The sequence below is a fragment of the Rissa tridactyla genome, chromosome 12, assembly GCF_028500815.1.
Source record: "Rissa tridactyla isolate bRisTri1 chromosome 12, bRisTri1.patW.cur.20221130, whole genome shotgun sequence".
Classification (NCBI taxonomy): domain Eukaryota; kingdom Metazoa; phylum Chordata; class Aves; order Charadriiformes; family Laridae; genus Rissa; species Rissa tridactyla.
This window is the reverse complement of record NC_071477.1, coordinates 14,300,227-14,321,988: the sequence shown is the minus strand read 5'-3', so window position 1 is coordinate 14,321,988 and position 21,762 is coordinate 14,300,227. Positions and strand designations below refer to the sequence as shown.

General features: G+C 52.8%; 1 protein-coding gene across 2 annotated transcripts in view; it reads right to left on the bottom strand.

Annotated features, from left to right (window-relative positions):
* The window catches only part of ACSS2 (acyl-CoA synthetase short chain family member 2), a 33,552-nt gene extending 26,010 nt beyond the window's left edge, over positions 1-7,542 (bottom strand). For both annotated transcript variants that reach the window (XM_054218265.1, XM_054218266.1), the window contains exons 1-2: positions 7,384-7,542; positions 6,874-7,069 (exon numbers count right to left, since the gene is read on the bottom strand). In XM_054218265.1, the coding sequence (XP_054074240.1) occupies positions 6,874-7,069; positions 7,384-7,507 (320 nt within the window). In that variant the 5' untranslated portion in view covers positions 7,508-7,542. The remainder of the gene's footprint in view (positions 1-6,873; positions 7,070-7,383) is intronic.
* Between the last annotated feature and the right edge of the window lie 14,220 nt (positions 7,543-21,762).

The following is a 21,762-nucleotide window of genomic DNA, read 5'->3' as shown; positions in this document are numbered from 1 at the left end:
TGGGGCTGGCAACTCCCAGTCCTTGGCACAGCAGTCCTTTGCAATAACACACAGCACACCCTGGCCAGCAGCTCTGCAATTTCACATTCAAATTCCTGCAGTCCTCTGGGGCGCATGCCATCTAATCCTGGGCACTTACTGACATCCAACTTGTTTATCTGGTCAAATACTTCCTGGATATTCCCTTGTATTTATATAGACGGATGCTGTATCCCTGCCAGTAGCAGCTACCAAGGGTTTCAGAGCAAAAGGCTGGGAGCAAACAACTCCGACACAACCCAAATGAAAACTGCTCCCCTGATTGAAGGCTGTTGCCAGTGTGTGTTCCCAAGCAGGAGAGCTTCCTTATACAAACCCTCGACTCACCACTCAGCTGTGGAGCAACCACACAAATGCTGCCCAAGCACCTGCTTTATTAGGCTTGATTTAGGAACTGTTAAAAGGGGAGAAAAGCCCCATTCTGCCTATGGGAGCAGGTTTACAGGTTGTCTGAGCTCCGTAAAACCAGGGGTGCTTCTGAATGGGCAAAACCACAGGAGACCACAGGCGCTGTGAGATGAAGCGGTCACCAACCTTCAATGTCTGTCCCTTCCTTCATTGCACTGCAGAGCAGAGCAGCACAAGGCTGAGAGGTCGCTAGAGCTGCCTCCCTGCTCCTGCCCTGCATCCTAAGATGGAAAAGGCTCTGTAGAGCAAGAACAGGGCTTGAGATCTCTGAAATATCAAAACAACTATCTTTCCCAGCAGCTCCCTGCAAACCGGCATGCATACCTGACAGAGATGAGTCAAGCTCTGCTTTCGAGTCAGCCCTCGGAAGGGAAAAACAATTTCAAGCGACTCCGTGCCTGCCAGCTGTCTAAGTAATGTGGTGCTCAAAACCCTGACTCACAGCATCCGGGAAAGCACACCCCACAAACTGGAAGCCCACAGGACAGTACCTGCCTGAAGAAGGTTATTTCCCTGCTCTCACATATTTAGTTCATCCCTTTGGCACAACCACTCACGTGGTAACTATCTCAGAGATTTCACTAATCACTAATAAAAGAGGATGTGGGATGCAGCACACAAGTACAAGCCATTAACAGAAACACTTGGGAGAGACTGACAGAGACAGGAGAAAACTGGTAGATGCCAGGTCTCAGCACATACACATGCTATCATTGGAAACAAGCTTCAGACCATGATCCCTGTGTTTTCCAGCCCCTCAGGCCAAACCAAGAACCTCCACACCCTTAAGCAGGCATCACCTTGCTGCCCTGGGGCAGCACCATCTTTGTATCTCATCTGCAGCCAAACCCACAGGAGGACAATCAGGGTGATTACATGAAATTGGTTCATTTTGAGTTCAGCACGGCCTCGCTCTGAACAGCCCACAGCTGAAGATGGACACTGGAGAAAAGCCAGGGAGCTACACCTGAGGACAAGCTATGAGTCCCTCCTGTCCCAGTTTGCACTTATATATGAGCATCCAAACACAGCGGCTGTTTGCACTACTGCCACACCACTAACCACACTGGTTGGTGACTGTCCCAGAACTGGCAGAGGAAGAATTCCACGAAAAAAAAATCCGGAAAGCACAACATGACCTGGATGCGTCTGAGCTAGAACAGCTCCTCCCTTTACTCCTTGTTTTAATACTGGGTTTCTATTGATGCTCCCACCATTCCCACTCTTGCACTACCCACACAGCTCAGAGTCAGAGAGTGCCCCACAAGGCAGCGATGTTGTTGTTTGGAGGTACGGGAAACACTGCTCTACAGCATTCAGGCAGATGCAGACAGTTTTGTAAATCCCCTCCCAGGCTGGAAGATTTCCCAAAACCCACTAGAAGACAGCTACACTTTCTGAGATGGAAAGCTACAATTATCATTGCCCTGAAGAAGGGTACAAGATCCATAGCTTAATAAAATACAAGTACATTCAATGTATTTTATCGCCTACGTAAGTGTACCTAATCTGCCCATTTTCCAGAAGCAGAGCATTGTACTGTCCAGCAATGCTTCCAAAGTAATTAATATCTGCCAAGACCACCAATCTAACAGCCCACACTCAGCACACGCAATGGGGAGATGACATGGATTGCTGAGGATGCACCACAGAAAGCCTCTCTGATTTTCAGGGCTGAGTGGGCCCCCTCCTTTTTCCCAATGGAGAATCCCCATGTAGCTGTGCTGAGCCTGAGTAGTGCTGCAAGCATAAGCCAAGCACATGGTAAATTTTCTATAACATTTCTCACAGCTTACTCAGATTCGTTTATGGCTGTAACAGGATACGGATATAGTATGGATGTAGCATGGATATAGCAGTAACAGGGGAAGAGCAGCGTTGGGTACAGCTGTACACAGCTTTGGCTGCACTCAGCAGCCTGCAGGCACACACCTGCAAACATACATCAGTAAAAGCAGCCTTCTCAGTGGTGAATTTTTATTCTTTAAACAAACTGTGATTTAGGGATGTGCTTTCACTACCAGAACAGTGTTGAAATAGGCTGCATCACTGCAAGTATGACAAGTCATCCAGGAAGTTACCAAAGAAATGAAGAGTCAGTTTGGCACAGGAGACTCAAAAGTCCTGAAGGCAGTGGGAGTAGCAGAGCTGCATGCACCGTGTAGAAGCTGGCTACAATTAAGCACTTCTGAAAGCCTAGACATTAACAGCCAGCATCCTCAGTCACAGCATCTGACAGTAATGGAAGACTGATACCTGCAAAGGTATCTAAAAAGAAAACCAAAACACAGTGCTGATCTGGATTATGGAGACCAAGCACTTTATTCTTGGCAGTTTAAGGCAAGATTATTTCCGCAAACAGAAGAGGTCCAGACCTTTACAGCAGAAATGCAACTGAAACACAGCTTCATCAGGTTTCATTTCTGACTGTGGAATGGCACATCCCAGAATGAAGCACTCCATGGTGAGGAACAGCCACCAGACCAAGGTGCACCAGCACCACAGCGGCCCCAGGAACCAGCAGGTGTGGGCTTATCCCAGTTGGCCCCAGCAGCACATTGAGATCAAACCAGTGCTTGGCAATCTGTATCCTCTCTGGAAGGCTGCTGTCCAAAAAACATTTCCAGTTTCCTAACAAAAAGCTCTAGAAGTGCTCTGGACCATTTTTTTTTTTTGTTTGGGTTTGTTTGGGACTTGGTGTTTGGTTTCTTTTTTGGTTGGTTTTTTTTTGTTTGTTTGTTTTTTGTTTTTTTTTTTGTTTTTTTTTTTTTTTTTTTTTAAAATGCTCTATAGTTGTTCTTTTTTCTTACAGAAAGATTTACTGGAAGAAGTCTCACTGCTACAAGCCCTTAAATCCTTTATTACATTTTGGAAAAAAAAAAAAAAACACAACACCCCAACACCCAAAAAAATCCCCACCTTCTCCATGTTATCTTTGCACGTCATGTTCATTCTAGGCCCAGAATGGGAACCATAGGCAGTTATTCTTTTGTTTAAACAAAGCTCTGGTAAGCTCTGGCAGCCTTTACTATCTTTGTTTCTCCTTTCTGTATGTGTTTTTCCATATGCAAGCATAAGAAAGCAGAAAACTGATGCACTCTCCCAAACATGGGAGAGGCCAGCAGCACCCTGCTAAGCCCACACACCTAGGCTACAGGGAGCCTAAAAACGGTGTGCAGAGCTCTGCCTCCTGCCCCCATTCCCACCAGGCACCACCAGTACTGCAGCTGGGGTGACTGGTTTGAGAAAGGCAAGAACTAAGTATTTCAGCTACGCACAGGCTACATAGAGAACAGGCTTCATCCAGGTACCTTCACACCCCGGGGTCTAATTAGAGAGAGTTTTGTAATAGGGGTTGTTCTTTCTGAATTCCCACCTGGTTATATTTTTACACCCACAAGCTGCCCAGGCTGATGAGATGGTTAACAGGCACTTTAGCACAGAACTAAGGGTTTATCGATGTCACAGAGATATGCTTATAGCACAGCAAAGGCATACTGTGCTCTAATTAACGCTACCCACCACAGATGAAGTCCTCAGCACTGCTTCAAGTCCCATGCCAGCACCCTCAGTGTCCCAGCTAGTTTGTCCAGCGCATTGCACCTGCAAAAGCCACCATAGGTATGTACCTGCACAGTAACCATTGTGTTATTGACTTCAGCCTTTCCAGGCAATTATGAAAGAGATTTCACTTTTGAGAGCAGCGCTTTATCAGAAACATTTCCTGGAGCTTCTGTTCCTTTTTAGGCCACATCAGCAATACCAGAGAAAGAGGAATCAAAAGCAGCAGAAACAGAAATTCTTGTAACGTCCACAAGCAGCAAGAGGTAACATAGTGAAACAGGCAACAGGGAAAACACAAGTGTTTCCTACCCACTCAGGATGGTGATTTTGAACTACAGAGTCCTAACAGCACCAAGAGGACGATACCACGACAGTTAATGTCACCTATGTAAAAATTCTGCAGCATGAAGCAACCCCGTGTACTGCCCTTTGTGCTGAAACAGCAATTCCACGTGGCTTGGGATTCAGCCCCCTGAGCAGAGCCAGTTTGGGCAGTCCTTGACTGCTGGTGGTACAGGAACCTTCAGAGCAGCCTGGCCATAACAGATCCAGATGAACTGCTTGCTCCTTCAAGTCCATGCAAAACTTGAGACAGACGTAGTCAGCACCACATGGCAGCTCTGTTTTGTCAGCACACATCTCTTCTCAGAGACATTCACCAATGACTCAAAACATTATTCACTTTTACCCCATTTCTCTTCTCTGAAAGCAAAGATCATGGTCTTGCATCTTTTCAAAGCTCTCAGAGCTGGGCAGTCACCGATCCCTTGGTATAAGCTCAGCACCTTTTCCCATGTAGCTGGCTATAGACTTTCTTGGAAGTAAGCAAGAGGCCAACGTCTTTAAAAAAAAAAAAAAATAATCCAAGTTTTCCCCAGGAATACCCTTTGGCTTTCAGAGGCTCTCATTTCTTTTTTGACCTTTCATACAGTGTGACAAGTCCCAAGTGTTTTGGGAAAGCGAGGTCATTCAGTAAGAGCATTAAACACAAAACGTGAAAGGAAAAATATGACAGCAACTACATTTTGTTATTGAAGAAAAGCATGTGGCCAGAGAGGCATGTGCGTGCTCCTAGAAGAGTAATTTTAGGAGCCATAACCCTCAGCCCTGCTTCCTCAAGACCTCAGTGCCAAAAGTTTGTGGGTCAGTACCGCAGACGTCACATTCAGCACGCCTGTTCCACCCTCCCACCGACATTCCCAGCTGACAGCTCCAGACACCCCAGTGCCAGATCACTGCTGATAGAACATGCTAGGAAAGTTTAGCCCAAAATAGCCAGGGAAAACTGGTTTGCTAAGGAGGAAGAGACCTTATTTTTCAGCACTGTGAACACCACGACTGACAAGACACCCAGCATTTTACTATCCACTCCAAGTTCTGCTCAGCACCACAAACACCCCCCACAAAGGCTGCCAGATTAACTAACAAGAAAAATCTTCACCAAGATCAAATTAGAGCTGTATGCGTAGCTGTCACCCAGAGATTTATGTGCAAGAAGAACCATGCACCCACTCCATCCACAAACCCCAGGAGGGTTGCCAGCACTGGCCTGCCAAATGGCTTTATTTGCTGGCACACCTTTACCTGAATGAGTTTACAAAGTTTTCATTCAGAAACCGCAGTTGTTTCACACCGGAGTGAGATGGAGAATGTATTTAACTAGCAGGGTAGTAAATACTTCCCACCATTTCACCTGTGTCTTATCAATATGACTGTTTGCTAGGTGGTGTGTGTAATTCTTTTACTGAAGTAGTAGCACTATGGATAGAAACTATAGTATGAACCCAAGTTAACAGTCGCAGCCAGAACTCCACCGGTATAAACGTGTTCCTTTCTGCAGCAGAGCAGCCCATAGCCACCTTTATACCAGGTGACGGGGGGGGACCCTTCAGCTGCACAAAATCACTCAGAGCAGCACAGCTGTTCATCATTAGAGCATCTGGTATTTTTATTGCCATGACAGTAAGACTCCAGCTGCTCTGCTGAAGGGACTCACCATAACCCAGCAAGTTACTGCATCCCTCACAAGTGGTACATTTAAGTGTGCTTCTGTGCTGCCGCATCCAGTCACACTGGTGCAAGATAAACACATGCTCGTTCAAGGGAAACAGCAAGGCACTGTTCTCAGCTTGGGGACACAGCTGTGGTGCCAGCTGAGCTAGTTCAGCAGGGGAGCATTAGTTCTGGATCTCGGACCAGTGGAAACCTATTTTGCATCAATATGAAAATGTCAAGTTTCACATGGCTTTTAACACTAGTAGCTACTCCGGTGAAAAAAAAATAAAAATACAAGCATACTTCATATAGGGCTGGAAGTTAACTTTTCTTCCCAGAGGTAACACAGAGAAACCAGCTTTTCTGAAACCATCAGTGTTACGCACATTCGAGTGCAAGGAATCAATATATAAGCTCAGGTTTTAGGAGAACATTTCTGCCACTGGAGTAGAAATTTGCCAAAACCACAAAACATGAACACAGGAGATCTAGAGTTTATTAGCTTTTTGCCATTGGAGGTTAACTCTTCCTTATCCCACACCTCTACCCACATCTACCTACTTCACTAGGGAAGCACGGCACCTGCCTCAACACCATCTGACTGCTCTTGGCTTTTCCAGGTAGACGCGTAAAGGCAGAGCTGGAAGCTGCCCACTGCTATGCTGGGCTGCTTCAGTGTGTCCAGCATGGGCAGAGGCTCCATCGCATAGCTCTCCCCAAACGCACAGAGAGCAAACACCTATGTAAAGATTAATGCCTCTCAGGTTTTACCATGCTATAATTCACCTCAGTAGAGATCAAGACTGTTTGTACACTTTAGCATGACATTTACACATCTTCTACACCATAATAAAACCACAAATTTACCAGTAAAAAGCAATTTTGTCCCCAAGTTTCTTCTCGTTGACATTTCTGTCCAGGAGGTTGTAGCAGATGTTGGTGGTGGCCCCTTTCATCCACTCAATGAAGATCTTCCCCTTCGTCACATCGAAGTTGTACTTCAGGAAGGGTCCCGTGTGCTGACTCTTCCAGTAAAACTCTTTAGCGATGTCACCCCAAAACTCTGCAAAGGCAATGGGCAGAGCTCACGACACATAAACAGGCAGGGAGGTGTAAGGAAGGGACAGGGACCCATGTGTCCCCTGCTGTGCAGGGACAAAGCTGTGAGGAACAAGAGGGGCAGCTCCCACACTCCCACACCCCACACATGGGGAGCTCCCCACGGCCCCCTCCCGCCCCCCCCAACCCCGCTCCCCCCCCCCCCACCCCGGAGGAACCGGCAGCGCCTTGCGGGCGGCCGGCCAGGCCCCCCGGCCCCGCCGCGGCCCTTTCCCGGGGGGAAGCTGACACGGAGCGGCTCCCGCCGGCGGCTCTCACCGTGCGGCTCCTCCACGGAGCGCTGGTAGAGGCGCTCGTAGTGGGGCAGCGAGGGGACGTGGGCCGCCGGCAGCAGCTCGGGCCGCGGCCGGTACAGCCGGGCCTGCTCCTCGGGCAGCACCATGGCGGGGCGCCGGCGGCTCTGAGCGGGCGAGCGGCCGCCGAGCCCGCTTCAAAGCGGCGCGGAGCCGGGGGCGGGGACGGCGGAGGCGGCGGCCCGCCCTCACGGCGGCACGGCGGGGAAGGAGGAGGGGGCAGCGCCGGCCCGCAGCGCCAGAGCCCGCCCGTCCACCGCCGCGGGGCCCGCCGGGCCAGGCAGGCCGCCTCAGGGCTACAGCAGGCCCGGGCCTGCCGAGGCTCGTCGGCACCCGGCTGCGGGCGTGTGTCCCTGTCAGCCATGTCACCCTGTCAGCCGTGTCACCCTGTCAGCCATGACCCCCCGCGTCAGCCATGCTTCCCCCCACCCACCGTGTGCCCCATCAGCTATGTCCCCCTGTCAGTGGTCCCTTCTGTCAGTGGTGTTCCTCTGTCAGCCATATCACACCCATCACCCCCATTAGTGGTGTCTCCTCCTGTCAGCCATGACCCCCCTAGTCAGCCATGTTTCCCCCCACCTGCCATATCCCCCCTGTCAGCTGTGTCATCCCTGCTAGTGGTGTCTCCCCCCTGTCTCTGGTGTATCGCTGTCAGCCATGTCCCCCTGTCAGCCATGGCCTCCTGTCAGCCACGTCCCTTCCGTCAGTGGTGTACCCCTGCCAGCCATGTTTCCCCCACCTGCCATGTCCCCCCCACCGGTGGTGTCCCCCTGTGAGCCATGTCCCTTCTGCCAGTGATGTCAGCCATGTCACACCCATCAACCCCATAAGTGGGGTCTCCCCTTGCCAGCCATGGCCTCCCTGTCAGCCCTGTCCCCTCTCTTACTGGTGTCTCCTCCTGTCAGCCATGCCCCCCCCCATCAGTGGTGTGTCCCCCTGTCAGTGGTGTCCCCCTGCCAGCCATGTCCCCCTGCCAGCCCATGTCCCCCCATCATCAGCTGTGTTCCCCCATGCCAGCAGTGGTCCTCCATTAACAGTGCTGCCCCATCAGCCATGCCTCCCTCATCAGCGGTGTCCCCCGTGAGCCATGTCCCCTCAGAGCCAGTCCCCACCACTTTGCCAGGCACAGGGGAACAGCCCAGGGCACCAAATCCTCCTTCACCAGCCCCAAAACAGGCCCAGAGGCCATGGCCATGCTCGGTGCCTGGCCCCCTGCAGAAAACAACCTTCATTTTGATTCATGACACTCCACTTCCCCGCCACGGACTGGCTGGTGAGTAGGGTGAGCCGCATCACTTCACTGAGCACCTTTGCCACTGCAAAAAAAAATTACAGATTTTGTATATTTATTGAGAAATTAAACAATTTTTTCACCAAGGCATCAGTCAAATGCTGGAAGAAGGGCCCAGAGTGGCGATAGAGTCTCAGCCCTTGGAGACAGTCAAAACTCAACCGGACAAGCCCCCGAGCAACCAGGCCTGTTGGAGCAGGAGGTTGCACCTGATGTCTCCCACAGGACCAGCGTGATTCCATCAGTCTCAGGCCTTAGAAGCAGGAGCTGCCCATGGCGGTACCTCCCACAGCGTATTAACGTATCCCGCGTTGAGCCGTGCTGCCCTGATGGCATTCCCTAGGTAGGCTGCTGAAACCTTGAACTTCTCTTCTGCACTGGGGAATATCACCCCTTTGAGCAAAGCTCTGCTGCGCGCAGGGAGACACTTGCTCTGGAGCCATAGGCAATTTTTGTGGTGTTTGGGCTGGGGCCAAGGAACACTCTAAAGGTGGAAGTCCATAACCTTGAACTTGGCACACTGTTTGTCGGGCTGGAGAGCAGTGGTCTGGTGTCAATGAGCAGGTACAGCCTGGTGTTTCCATAGTGTTTTCCATAGTGGAGCTCCCTGGGAGCATTGCCTTGCAGTACACTGCAGGAGATGCAAACCTGTGGACTGGTGAGCATCGTCTGCCACTCCAAGCAATTTTCTCATCAGCAAAGAGCCCAGAAACAGTTCTGCAGACAAAAATGGCTGGTGCTGGTGTGTATTTTCTATTAAGGATGCTCCCTAGTTTTGGAGGACACATCTATGCTGCAGCTCCCTGCGCTGGTGTTAGTCTGCTGGCTGCCCACACTGCTTGAGGGCAAAGTTTCTTCTGTGACTCCATTTGTGAGGACGTAGATGGTTTTCTCCAAGATGAAATCCAAGAGTAGTTCAGATGATGATACCTCCCTCCATGGGCTGTATCCTGCAGGCAGCATTGGTCCGGAGATACTCTCTACACCTCTCCAACATGTCTTCAGTAGGCTTTACACCCCAAATTGGGCAACTGCCCTCACACCACACTGTGGCACATGTAACAAAGTTTCCTTAGCCATACGGTATAAAATCACTGTCCTGGAAAGCTGCAACATGGCCTCATAGTATTAATTTCATTGTAATTAACAAAAAAATCGTAAGAAGAAGTAGTTAGATCTTAAGGTGCAGGAACTCAATCTCTACTAGCAAACCACATGGATAAAGGCAAAGTCTCCAGCACAAGTCCACATCCATCAAGAGCCCAATTTTAGCACACTCCCTGTTGTAGTTTCAGCCTGGGACCACCAGTTTCTGAGCCCAGGCTCACTCCATGGGCAGACTTAGTACAGATACAGCAAAGCCTGCGAAGTATTTCCCTCTACCAGCCAGCACTATCGTTACCTCCAAGTTCCCTATTACAAAAAGAGGTTTTTGAAGAAAAAGTCAATTTGGCCATGAAGCCTGGGCTATCTGGCATGGATATTTTTGAAGCTCTCCAGGAGCAGCACTCTACATGAGCTTTGGGGTACACATGGCACGTCATTTAACAACGCCAACTGGAAATCGCACTGATCCTCTCCTGAGAAGCAGGACAAACCCAGCATTTCCAAAATCCTTCAGAAGCCATCTCGCACTGAAAATTTTCTATTACGAGTTGCCAACCCTTAATTTTAGCTGCCTCCGTCTCAAGGATTTTGCATTTACCAGCAGGGCTTAGCAGCTTGCTAACAAACCTTCTGTTCCCCTACATGCCAGGCAGGGGCTGTAGTTCACCCCACTGCTGGGAAAGGGCTTCATCGCTCTCCCTGTCACACGACGGGTGCCCCAGAGACAGCGAAGAGGTGTTTTGCAGATCTGAGAGGCACCCTCTGGTTTCCTTCTCACTGGCCTTTTGCTTTCAGTGTTTTCTCCAGATGAAATTCTCCACCAGGCTCAGTGACAGCATGATTTCTCTCCAGCAACTGTTGCCTGTTGTGGGCAGGACGTACCGAGCTGTGAGTCCAGGGCAGCACCATGTCCCACCAGCCCTTCAGCTGTCCTCCGTCCAGCATTGCCCAGTATGGGCTGTCGCAGCCAGGGGATTTTGTTGTTTTGCTTCCACTGTCCACAGCTGTGGCCCAGGAAGCTGCCTGATGGGGAGCAGTTGCATCATCTCTCACAGTGCACCTGCAAAGAGAAAAACTCAGAATAGCCTCCCAGACGCATTTTCCCATCTTCTCTCTTCTTCAGGAGTCTGGTAATCCTCCAAGCGCCTGTGTACAGGGCTGTGAACCACATCAGTCAGACCTCCCATGGCACAAACACAGCCCTTCTCAAACTTTAATTTCAGTGGTCCACTGCTGAAATATGGACATGTCCAGGCACCTCTTCAGTGATTTTATAGGCTCTAGGTAAACGTCTTGTCCTGCATGACCATGCTTTGCTACTCCAGCTTCCTCCACCCCAGGGACAGCTTGCATCCAGCTGGGCTCCTGGCCTGGGAGCTGGGCTGGATGCTACAGGGTTTGCTTGGTTCCCAGCTCTCCTCCTGCCTCACCAGGCAGCCCTGGAAAATCAGCCGCATTTTTGGCCCTTCATTTCCTCTTCCTGTAAAGGGAAGTAAATAAAGTACCTGTACCTGTAAAGTCCATAGAGGGTACATGTTAATGTACATTAAGGTCTCTCTTAGAAACTCAGATAGTAAAAAACCCCATACTGGCCAGGATATGTGGTGCCTTGCTCGCAAGGGTACTCTGGGGTACTTAGGGTACTCTCGAAACAGCCTTCCTACTGCAGCACCCGCAGCAGCTCAGTGGCCATGGTGCAACTCTTCACTGCACCTTCCCTAACACGCAAGACCTCAGTCCTAGAGATGCTGAGGGTGGGGGAAAGAAAACAGAAAATCCGAAGTGGTCCATGCATCTCAGGCCTTCTGTGCGGCAGGGTGAGCGAGAGGCAGCCTCGCATGGGAAACTGATGTTAATTTGGGCCAATATGGTGTTAACTGGTGTTAATTTGCTCTGGTAGAGCAGCTGGGGGTCTCCAACCGGGATCGCAGGGCATTCCCTTCTGACTGGCCTTACTGCCAAAAAATGTGTGTGAATCACATCCCTGTTCATGCAAATAACTGAGCATATCAGATATGCGGTAGCTTGAAACGAGCAGACCTCTCCTTCCACCTCCCCTCCCTCACCCTGATCACTTGATCCAAACTCCCTTACACTGGAATATCCACTTGCTGATAAATTCATGTGAGTTAGGAGTGGTTAAAAGCTCCATGCCCCACTGAATGCATGCTGTCAATGCATCTCGAAGGGTCTCTCCACGCTTCTGACCATCTCAGCCACCACAGGAACCCTACTGAGACACTTCCCAGGCATGCTGTGGCATGGTCCTCCCATGGGAGCACATGTCCATGTCACTGGGCTGTGCACTGGGTGAGGGTATCCAGTTTGCCCGGGATGAGGCTCTGCTGAGCATGGGCTTTGTGTAGAGGATGATTTGGGTCAGCTCTGGGGTGCTGTCAATGTCAGCTGCTTTTGGGACCAGCTCTGAAACTCGTGGAAGGGGCTCTTCTGCAGCTGAATGTCTTTTCTTTTTTGCTAAAATTTGGGTCTGCAGGATACAGCACGGCAGGAAGGATGCAACCCACAGTGGTGGTTGAAAGCACAGAATTGTCTGAGCAACACTGAGGTCAGCGTGATGGCTGATGCCCATGTGCTTGCATGGAGGAGAAGGACAGCAAGCCAGCACCTCCTCTCCCACTGCCCCTCCACTCATCCCAGAGCATCTCCTGGACAGGGCAGCGTGGACCAGGGCCTGGCGAGGTCGTAACAGGTCTGTCCAGGCAGGTTCAGCAGCTTGGTGATACAGCTGTCAGTGATGGTAATCAGAGAAGACATCTTTTTACCATGGACCCAGCCCCTGGTGAACATGTCCCAGCACAACCAAGCTTATGCCTTGCACGGACATGCCAGAAGCAGTGGAAGGCTTTATCAGAATATCCTGCAGTGGGCAGGGAAAGTTCTCTTGAACTGTAGGCACTGCAAGGGCAGGGAATTGAGGGGCAGAATAAAAGAGAGAAGGATCTGAAAGGAATCCCAAGTAACACCAGCAAACACTCCTGGGACCTGCAGAGCTGGGGTGAGAGAGGGAGCAGGGTGGACATCTGAGAGCAAGGGTCAGCTTATGGCCCAGCCAGTGCCGGCAAAGGGATGTGCTGAAGGTTAGCTACATTAAATGGGCCCAAGGTGCTCATGGCCCCAGCAGGTACCAACGCTGGCCCTTGCATGGGAGATGACACCACAACGAGCAGCGGGACCGCTAGCAGAGAGCTCGAGGCTGGCGTGGCTGGTGCTGCAGGCTCAGACGTGCCTTGCAGGGACAGAAGGGAAGGCACCATGCAGCACCACGACCACTCTTGGGCTACACCGCTGGCATCCCCCTTCTCCCACACGTGATGGTACTGTGTGGGCTCAAGCAGTGGGGATCCCCAGAGCAGCATCCTGGCGACAGTGAGGCCCCAGTGAGGCAGAGGAGATGGGGTAAGAGGATGTGATCGGGCTGTGGATCTTCCCACCGGGGTTTTCTTTGCTAATTTTCAGGACAGGCTGGGCAGCCCTTCACTTGCAGCAACGGGGTCGAACACCAGATCGCACACATCTCCCCACTGATGACACTCTTCCTCTTGGTTGGCTGCAGAGGAAATTTTAATCAGCACCGTAATAACAGCCTTTCAATCCTGCTGGGAGTTATCAGCTCCTTTGTTTGTAAATGCAACCGCTCAATACCACACGGCTCTGGGTTCCAGCACATGCCGCCTCCACAGCCCTGTGGCTCAGGCAGGCTCCCTCCCCTCCAGCTGCCGGCTCACAGCTGTCGGGGTATCGGGGTGTTAAAACAGGGCAGGTTGTGCTGAACACAAGGATCAAGCCCGAGCTGTTTCCTTCCTGCCTCTGCTGTCGCTGGGAGACAGACCTCTGAATTTCAGGCTGTTTTAAGCTTCAAAGAGTAGCTGATGAATATCAGAGCCTGGTAATTTAGCCCTCTGCAGAGTACAGACAATATATTCATAATCATTTTACATGTAGATGAGCTAGTAACGCAATCAGGGTTATAAATCAAGCCCAGGAGACATGTTAGTGCTGTTTGCCTGAGCTTTTTGAGTGATCTAGCCACTAGAAAACGCCTCTCTGTCTCCTAGATGGGGCCAATTAACCTTATAAAGATGCACTCTCCTCTCACAGCGGCTCATTTGTTTACTTGGGCTCTGCTGGCTGCTGCTATTTTCATTCTGTAAGAGGGGGCCAGGTTGGTAAGAGATTCGGCGGAGGCCCAGCCTGCAGAGGAAGGGAAACCAGGCATAGGAGAGACGGTGCCTTCATCAGCGGCACATTAGAGGAGGTTGGAGATTAATAACTGGCTTCCCCACGGGGCTTCACAGCTGTCCCCAGGCATCCGAGAGTGTCTTTGCATACCCGTAAACGTAGGTGTCGTCTTTTGTCCCTGTTTTATTGAGCAGTAAGAGGTAGCTGGAGCTCTGGGGCTCTGGGTGACTGTGGCCCGTGGAGCAGCCGTGTCCCACACCTTGGGTAGCAGAGGCCCCGGCAGCCTGGGCGGGCAGGCGGCAGCGGCGTGCCCTCTGCTGATGAGCTGCCAGCCATGCAGGTCTGCTGTGCCAGGGCCCACAGTGCCAGCCATGCAGGGTCCCCGGTGCCGGCACTGCAGAGTTCTCAGCACCGGTTGTGCAGTACCTGCAGTGCCAGCAATGCAGGGTACACAGTGGCAGCCATGGGGGTCTGCAGTGGGAGCGATATGGGATCTGCGACACTGGCAGCCAATGGCCTGCAATGTCTGCAACACAGGGCACACGGCGCCAGTGATGTGGGGTCCGAGGTGGCAGCAATGCAGGGTCTGTGGTGGCTGTGGTGCGGTGTCTGAGGTGCCAGCGAGGCAGGCTGCAATGTGCCAGTGATGCAGGAGAAAGGCATGAATTCACTGCAGCCTGGTCTCATGGTGCAGCACATGGGGTGGCCATGCTGGGTCTCATCCTGGGCATAGGGTCTGGGCATACATGTCCCCACTCTGTCCCTTGGCACCATCTGCTCCTGCCCTGCCCAGAGCCTGGAACAGCCAGGAGCTGTGCTGCACCGGGATGCTTCTCCAGTACCCAACAGCAAGAAAGCCATTACAGGGGGGGCTGAAGCTGCTGACCAGCCCTGTACCCTGCTACCTTGCTCGGACATGAAGCCCAGGCAAGGGTGAGGGCTTGTATGTGGGCACAGGACCATGCTCAGGCAGCTTGTGGGTGGTAGCAGGACTGCACCAGTGTTTGGTGACTCTGACAGCATCCAGCAAAGCTGGTCTGCTTTGCTCTTGCATTGCTTCCTTCTGGCTTGGCCATGTCCTGCCCCACACCATGTGGGGATGTCTGTATGCTGGAAGCAGGGTGAGGCCTGCTTCAAGTGAGCAGGATCTGGGGTGGTGCAAGGATGCGCTGGTAGCCATGCAGACCTGGGAGCAAAGGGACACAGCTGGACCAGGGCCGGCACGGAGCTGAGGTCAGGGCTGACACCAGAGGTTGGTGTGGCCTCATGCACCCCCAGCACCAAACCCTCTGAGCTGCTCAGGCCTTGGGGCTTCAGTTTAGCCCAGGGACTGTCCATGTGCTATAAAAACCTGTTGGACCTTGCAGGACCACGGGCCAGGGTGAAGGGCAGTGGGTGACTTGTCTGGGAGCTGCCTCCTAGATTCAGAGGGGACAGGCAGCAGCTTGTCCCACACCAGCCATGTCTTCAGTATCCAGGACCCTGACCCTGGGCTCCAGGCATTGCTCACCCATGGCCCTGCCCTGTGACAGGGACACAACTTCTGGGGACCCAAGGAGGCCACTGACAAAGACCCCACGCTGCCTTACACAGAGGGCTCAGGCTCTCCACAGTCAGGCAGATGCTGCGAGATGGGGGCTGTTTCCTTCATTTCCCAGGACATCACAAAATCACAGGAGCCACGTCTTCACCATAGTTGGTGTCCTCAGGGGCTGTGGCAGGCAGGGGACAGGCAGGGGACAGGCAGGGCTGGGAACGAGAGACACCGCTGGAGACACATCACCGCTCTGACACATTTGGAAGAAGAGGACTTGGAGACAGCTTTTATTCATTTTTTTTCATAGAGATTTTTAATGTTTATTTTTTAACAGACTCGGTTTAAATTTTTGTTTTCTACAATAATTCAATGTAAAAATCCCAATACAATATACAACAGTTTGAACATTTGGAATAAGAAATCCAGCTCGGGGAGACACATAAGTTCAGCTAGTTTCTAACACAGGTAGCAAATTCCCTCCACCCTCCCCCAGATTTCCCAGCCAGGAAGGCATGTGGATAGAAATGCTTTACAAATGTCACCTCCATCCCTTCGAGACACTGGCTGCCCTGTCCCTGCCCATATTGCAGTGGGACGGTCACTCAGATACATCACCTTGGAAAGGGCAGGGTCCCCTCCATGGGATGGCTGGGACATGAAGGCAAAGTCTGTGGTCAAGAGAGGCTGGCTGGCCCTTGTGCGTGATGTGGAATGCTCTGCATAGGCCCTGCATGCAGGTCCCTTAGGGTATAGGGCTCCCTTGGGGTGAAGAGGAGACCTGTCCCTCCCCTTGGCAGCAGTGCCAACAGCCTTGTGCCCTGGTACAGCCATAAGGTCGTTTGACGGGGATGGCCATGCGCCTGCATGGCCCAGCCCAAGGGAAGGAAAACAAAGATGATGCAAGGGTCCCCGGCTCTAGGGTCTGAGGGGTCATCTCAGGGATAGCTCACTGGCCTGGGATCTGTCAGTCTTTCAGGAAGCCACTTTGGCCTAGCCCATGGTACTCAAGCAGCCTGGGATGGTCCTGCTCAAGCTACATGAGGTGGTCCTGCTGGAGCAACACGGGAATGTTCTGCTCAACTACATTAGATGGTCCTGCTTGAACAGCCTGGAGATGTCCTGCTCAAGCAGCATGGGGTGTTGCTGCTCAAGCAGCGTGGGATGGTCCTGCTCAAGCAGCATGGGATGGTTCTGCTGGAGCAGCATGGCATGCTCCTGCTGGAGTAGCATGGCATGGTCCTGCTTGAGCAGCATGGAGTGGTCCCGCTCAAGTAGTGTGTGGGATGGTCCTGCTCAAGCAGGCTGATGTAATCCTGCTCAAGATGCATATGGTGGCCTGCTTGAGCAGTGTGGGGTGGTCCTGCTGAGGCAGCATGGGATGGTTCTGCTTGAGCAGCATGGGGTGGTCTTGCTTGAGCACCATGGAGCAGCTGCAAGTCGCAGGGATAGTTCCTCAAGTCCTGCAGCGTCCCAAGCACTGCATTCAAACCCATGTCTGGCCTTCCTTGCCCCTCTTGGAAATCCTCCACTGCTTGGAGAAGTCTCCAAAAGGCAAATTTGAAGGGATCTGGTCAAGTTCCATGTTCCAAAATAATTATTGCTAATGCTAAATCAGGACATTGGTGACTTTATCTAGTTGAGTTGTGAAACCGGCAAAGGTCAGAGATCCTCTTACTCCCCCAGTCACCAGTTCCAGCTGCACTAGCCCTAGGGAGAAGTGTTTCCTGATGTCCAACATGAATGTCCCTGCCTGCAAGCTGTGGCCGTTACCTCTACCATGAAAGTGCCTTGAGTAGTGGGGATGGGGTGTGAGGCTGGTTCTCCATCTAACCTAGCCCCACACCTCATCCCCAACACTGCTTGCATCAGGGATGGCTGTGCTGGTGGTGGCTTTCCTGGGCTGGTAAGGGATGGGATACAAGGCTGGGGAAGGAGGAAGAGAAGGAGAAAATAACAGCAGGAGCCAGATGTGCTGGGAGTAAAAGAGTACAGGGAGAACAGAGGCAAGAGTGAATGGGAGAGGTCAGATGGGATGTCAAGATGGAGTTGGGAGGTAAAGGAGAATGAAAGAACAGTGAGAGAGAGAGGTGTGAGGTAAGGGAGGATGGTTGGAGGGTTAGGAAAGGGTGGAGGTGAAATCTGTGAGGTAGGTGGGACACTTGGAGGATAAGGATAGAGAGATGGGGAGAGGTGGAGGAGTATAAGGAGAAACAGGGAGACTGTGGGAGGCGAATGACAAGGTGAGAGAGCCAGAGGTCGAGTATGAGGAGGGCAAGAGGTGAAAGAGCATGAAAAAAGATGGCGAACAATGGGAGGTGGAGGTTCACAGGGAAGACAGAGAGATGGAGGTAGAGGAAGAAGAGGTATAAGATGGAAGATGAGGGAGAAGGTATGGGAGATGGTGGAAAGTGGAGGCCAATGAGGTATGGGCAATGGTGGAAAGCCAAGGACAATGAAGAGGAAAAGAGGTTGGAGGAGGATGAGGACTGGGCAGATGGTAGGAAGCAGAGGATGAGGAAGAACAGGCAAACAGTGGGCAGTGTTGGGGCAAGGGGAAGGATGAGGGATAGTGGGAGGTGAAGGAGGATGAAGGTCGTGGGCAAAATGGAAGAGGAAAACGAGAGATAAGATGGCAGATGGTGGAGGACAAGGAGAGAGGGGGAGATGGAGATGAAGGAAGAAGATGCGGGATAAGGAGACAGTGAGATGAGGGATAAGGAGACAGTGGGAGAGGGATGAGGATGACAGGAGGGATGGAGAGACATTTGGAGGGCAGAAGACGACAAAGACTGGAGGGCAACGGAGAAGGTTGGATGAGATGGTGGGAAACTGAGAAACACGAGGTGGGGACTGGAAATGTTGGGGTGGAGGAGGAGGAGGAGGGATTGGGTGATGTTGCCAGCTGGAGGGATGGAGCAACAGTGGGAGGTGAGGGTGGGTATTTGGATGGGGAAAGCGGAGGAGGATGAAGGGGATGAGGAAATAGAAGGAGGCAGAAGAGGATGAAGAAAGATGGGGAGAAGACGAGAAGTGGAGGAGGCCAAAATGGGCTGGGGCAATGGTGGGAGATAATGGAGAATAAGCAGGGATAAGAAGATGGTAAGATGTAGAGGAGGACAGTGATCGTGTGAGCTGAGGAAGGATGAGAAGGCATGGTGAGAGGTTGACATGAGGAGGAACATGAAAGGAAAAGAGAAACTGGAGGCAAAGCAGAATGAGGATGGATGGGACAGGGTGGAAGTGGAGAAGGAAGAGAAGACATGAGGAGATGGTGGGAGGTGGATGAAAATAACAAGGAATGGGATGGGGTGGATAAAGGAGGAGCAGGTGAGAGGGATGGGATGCAGGTGTGATGGGAATACAGAAAGGTGGGATATGAAGGGCAATGGAGGAGCACAGGAAGAAGGGATGGGAGCTGGTGGGTGATGGAGGAGCATAGGAAGAAGGGATGCTGGGTGATGGAAGAGAACAATAAGGAGCAATAAGACCTAATGTAGGATGCAGGAGCACAAGAGGGTGGCAGGGGACGTGGTGGGTAACAGAGGAGCATGGCATGGCAGGGAGGGATGAGACACAGTGGATGACAGCACACTCTGGAAGGATTGTGAAAGGAGGGATGGGATGTGAAGAGGATGGAGGAAAACAGGGAAGGATGGGAGCTGGTGGGTGATGGCAGAGTACAAGAAGGGATAGAACATGATGGAAGATGCAGGAGCATGTAGGAGCACAGGAAGGAGGGACAGGACATAGTGGCCAGTGCAGGAGCATAGAAAGGAAGGATGGGACCCAGTGGTTGGGACAGCACAGGAAGAAGGGATGGGATGGGTAGACAGCTAAGGAGCAGCAGAAGGAGAGGTGGGACATGAAAGATGGACATAGAGAGGAAAAGGGATGGGACATGGTAGGTGATGGAGCATAGGAAGGAGGAATAGGATGGGTGGGTGATGGAGGAGCACAGGAAGGAGGGGTGGGTTGGGTTAGGTGGGTGATGAAAGAGCATAATAAAGAGGGATGGGTTATGGTGGGTAATGTAAGAGCACATGAAGGAAGAAAGGAATGTGATTGAGCATGGAGGATAACAAAAAGGAAGGCTGGAGCATGGGGAATCAGAGAGCAGGGATATAAGGGAATGGGACCTGAAGGATGATGGAGGAGCAAAAGAAGGAGAGGTGGGTCATGGTGAGCAATGGAGGACCTCAGGGAGGGACAGTTTAATGTAGTGAGCCTGGAGGAGGCTGGGACCTGCAGGTTATAAGGGGCACAAGGGCAGTAAGCCACGGGCAATGATGGGAAAGGGGATGTGGGGTCCATGTGCAGGCTGGTGTGAGCTGCTGGGCAGGATGGGATGGGACAGGGGAGGCATGAGAAATACCAGCATCACAAGAACAATGCAGAGCCGAGAGGAGCCTGGTGTGAGGTGACAGCCCTGGCAGTGAGGCCATGGAGGACCCATGGGCACTGACAAGGAGCCCTGGTGGCATGGCACAGTTGGGGTCAGCACATGGGGGTGCTGTTGGGGAGAAACAGGCGGATGAGGAGAGGATGGGACACCATGTGTGGGCTGGGCAGCCGGCAGAATGGCACGGACAGAGGGACAGGATCTAGATGCATCTCCCCACCCATGGGTGCCCCAGCCACCCCACACTCCCCTCCGCAGCAGCATCGGTTCCCCAGACAGGACAGGCATCACGGTCCCCCCCACCACAGCACGGGAAGGCAGCACCAAGGGCGTGGGTGAGGGGTTGTAGGGCCTTTATTCATCACAGGACAAGCAGGCGTGGTACGGGGGTACAGGATGGGGCGGGCAGGGGGCCCGTCATCGGGGCAGAAGGTGCCCTTCATGCGACCTGGCAAGAGGAAGCAGGAGGACAGGGCAGGGGCAAGCGTGGCTTTGCCCGAAGCACCTCGGGCTTTGCCCCGGGCCGGGCGCTGGCGTGAGGGGAGAACAGGGGCAGAGGCTGTGCGGGGGCCGGGGCTGAATCAGCCACCTCCACAGCTCAGATTTTCCCCGTTGCCTTTGCAAATCCCCTGCCAGGGGTATCATCCCAAATCAGTTCAGGCCCCGGCCCCGCGGGAAATGCCCCGCACCGCTATTTACAGAGTAAGACAGAACTGACCAATATTACAAATAATTAAAAGGCAGTTGTAAAAATGAGAAACCACATTCCAAAAGTAGAGAGTCTTTTAAAAAAACAAAACAAAACAAAACAACAAAGCAAAACCAAAACCCCTGTTATCAATGAAAATGCTAAAAACCACCCCGAAAGGATCTATGTACAGCAGGAGATTGCCCGCGGCAGCGCTGTGCCTGCCGGGGTGCGGGGACCCAACTTCTCGGTGGCAGGCAGGGATGGTGCCTGTCCCTGGCTGCTGGTGAGGGTGGGCAGCGCCTGCCCCGCACGTCCCGCACCCGGGTGACGACGGTCCCCGTGGGGCCGGCCAGGCGCCGCAGGAGCAAAAGGCCACCGGTGCTGGGCCTGCTGGGCCCTGGCTGATGCTGGTGTGTCCGGAGACACAGGCAGTGAGCGGCCGTCGCGGAGATGCTGACGGAGGCTGCGACGTGGCAGTGATGCAGCCTGGCTGCTGCGGGCAGCGTGCGGCTGGACGGGAGGGGGCAGCAGCTTCGGCAGCAGGAGCATTTTTTAAGCGAAGCTGCGAGATGACAGTAACGGGCAGAGCCCCCGGAGCAGTGTACACAGCCCCACAGCAACGCACGGAACTCCCCTGGAGCAGTGTGCGGAGCCCCAGAGCAATGCGCAGACCCCCTGGAGCAGTGTACAAAGCCCCTGGAGCAACGTACGCAGACTCAGAGCAACGCGGAGAGCCGCTGGAGCGATGTACGCAGCTCCAGAGCAATGCACGGAGGTCCTGGAGCTGTGCTCAGAGCCCCAGAGCGATGCAGGGAGCCCCTGGAGCAAGGTACAGAGCGCCCAGAGCAAGGTACACAGCCCCAGAGCAAGGCATGGAGCCCCAGGAGGCGCAGGCACCTGCAGGCAGCTCCATCTGGGTGAATCCCTGCCTGGCCCCTGGCAGGCAGCTCAAAAATAGGTCAGGCAGCCTCCTTTAAAATTGCTCTTTTCTCCTGGGGCTGCACAGGGGCACCAACGCTGCTCCGCATGGGGCTGGGACGCAGCTCCCCAGCCCTGGGAGCTCTGCACCGCCGCGGGGGGTTTTGGCCGCTGCCCCCCTCCCTCCCCGGATAAGGCTTT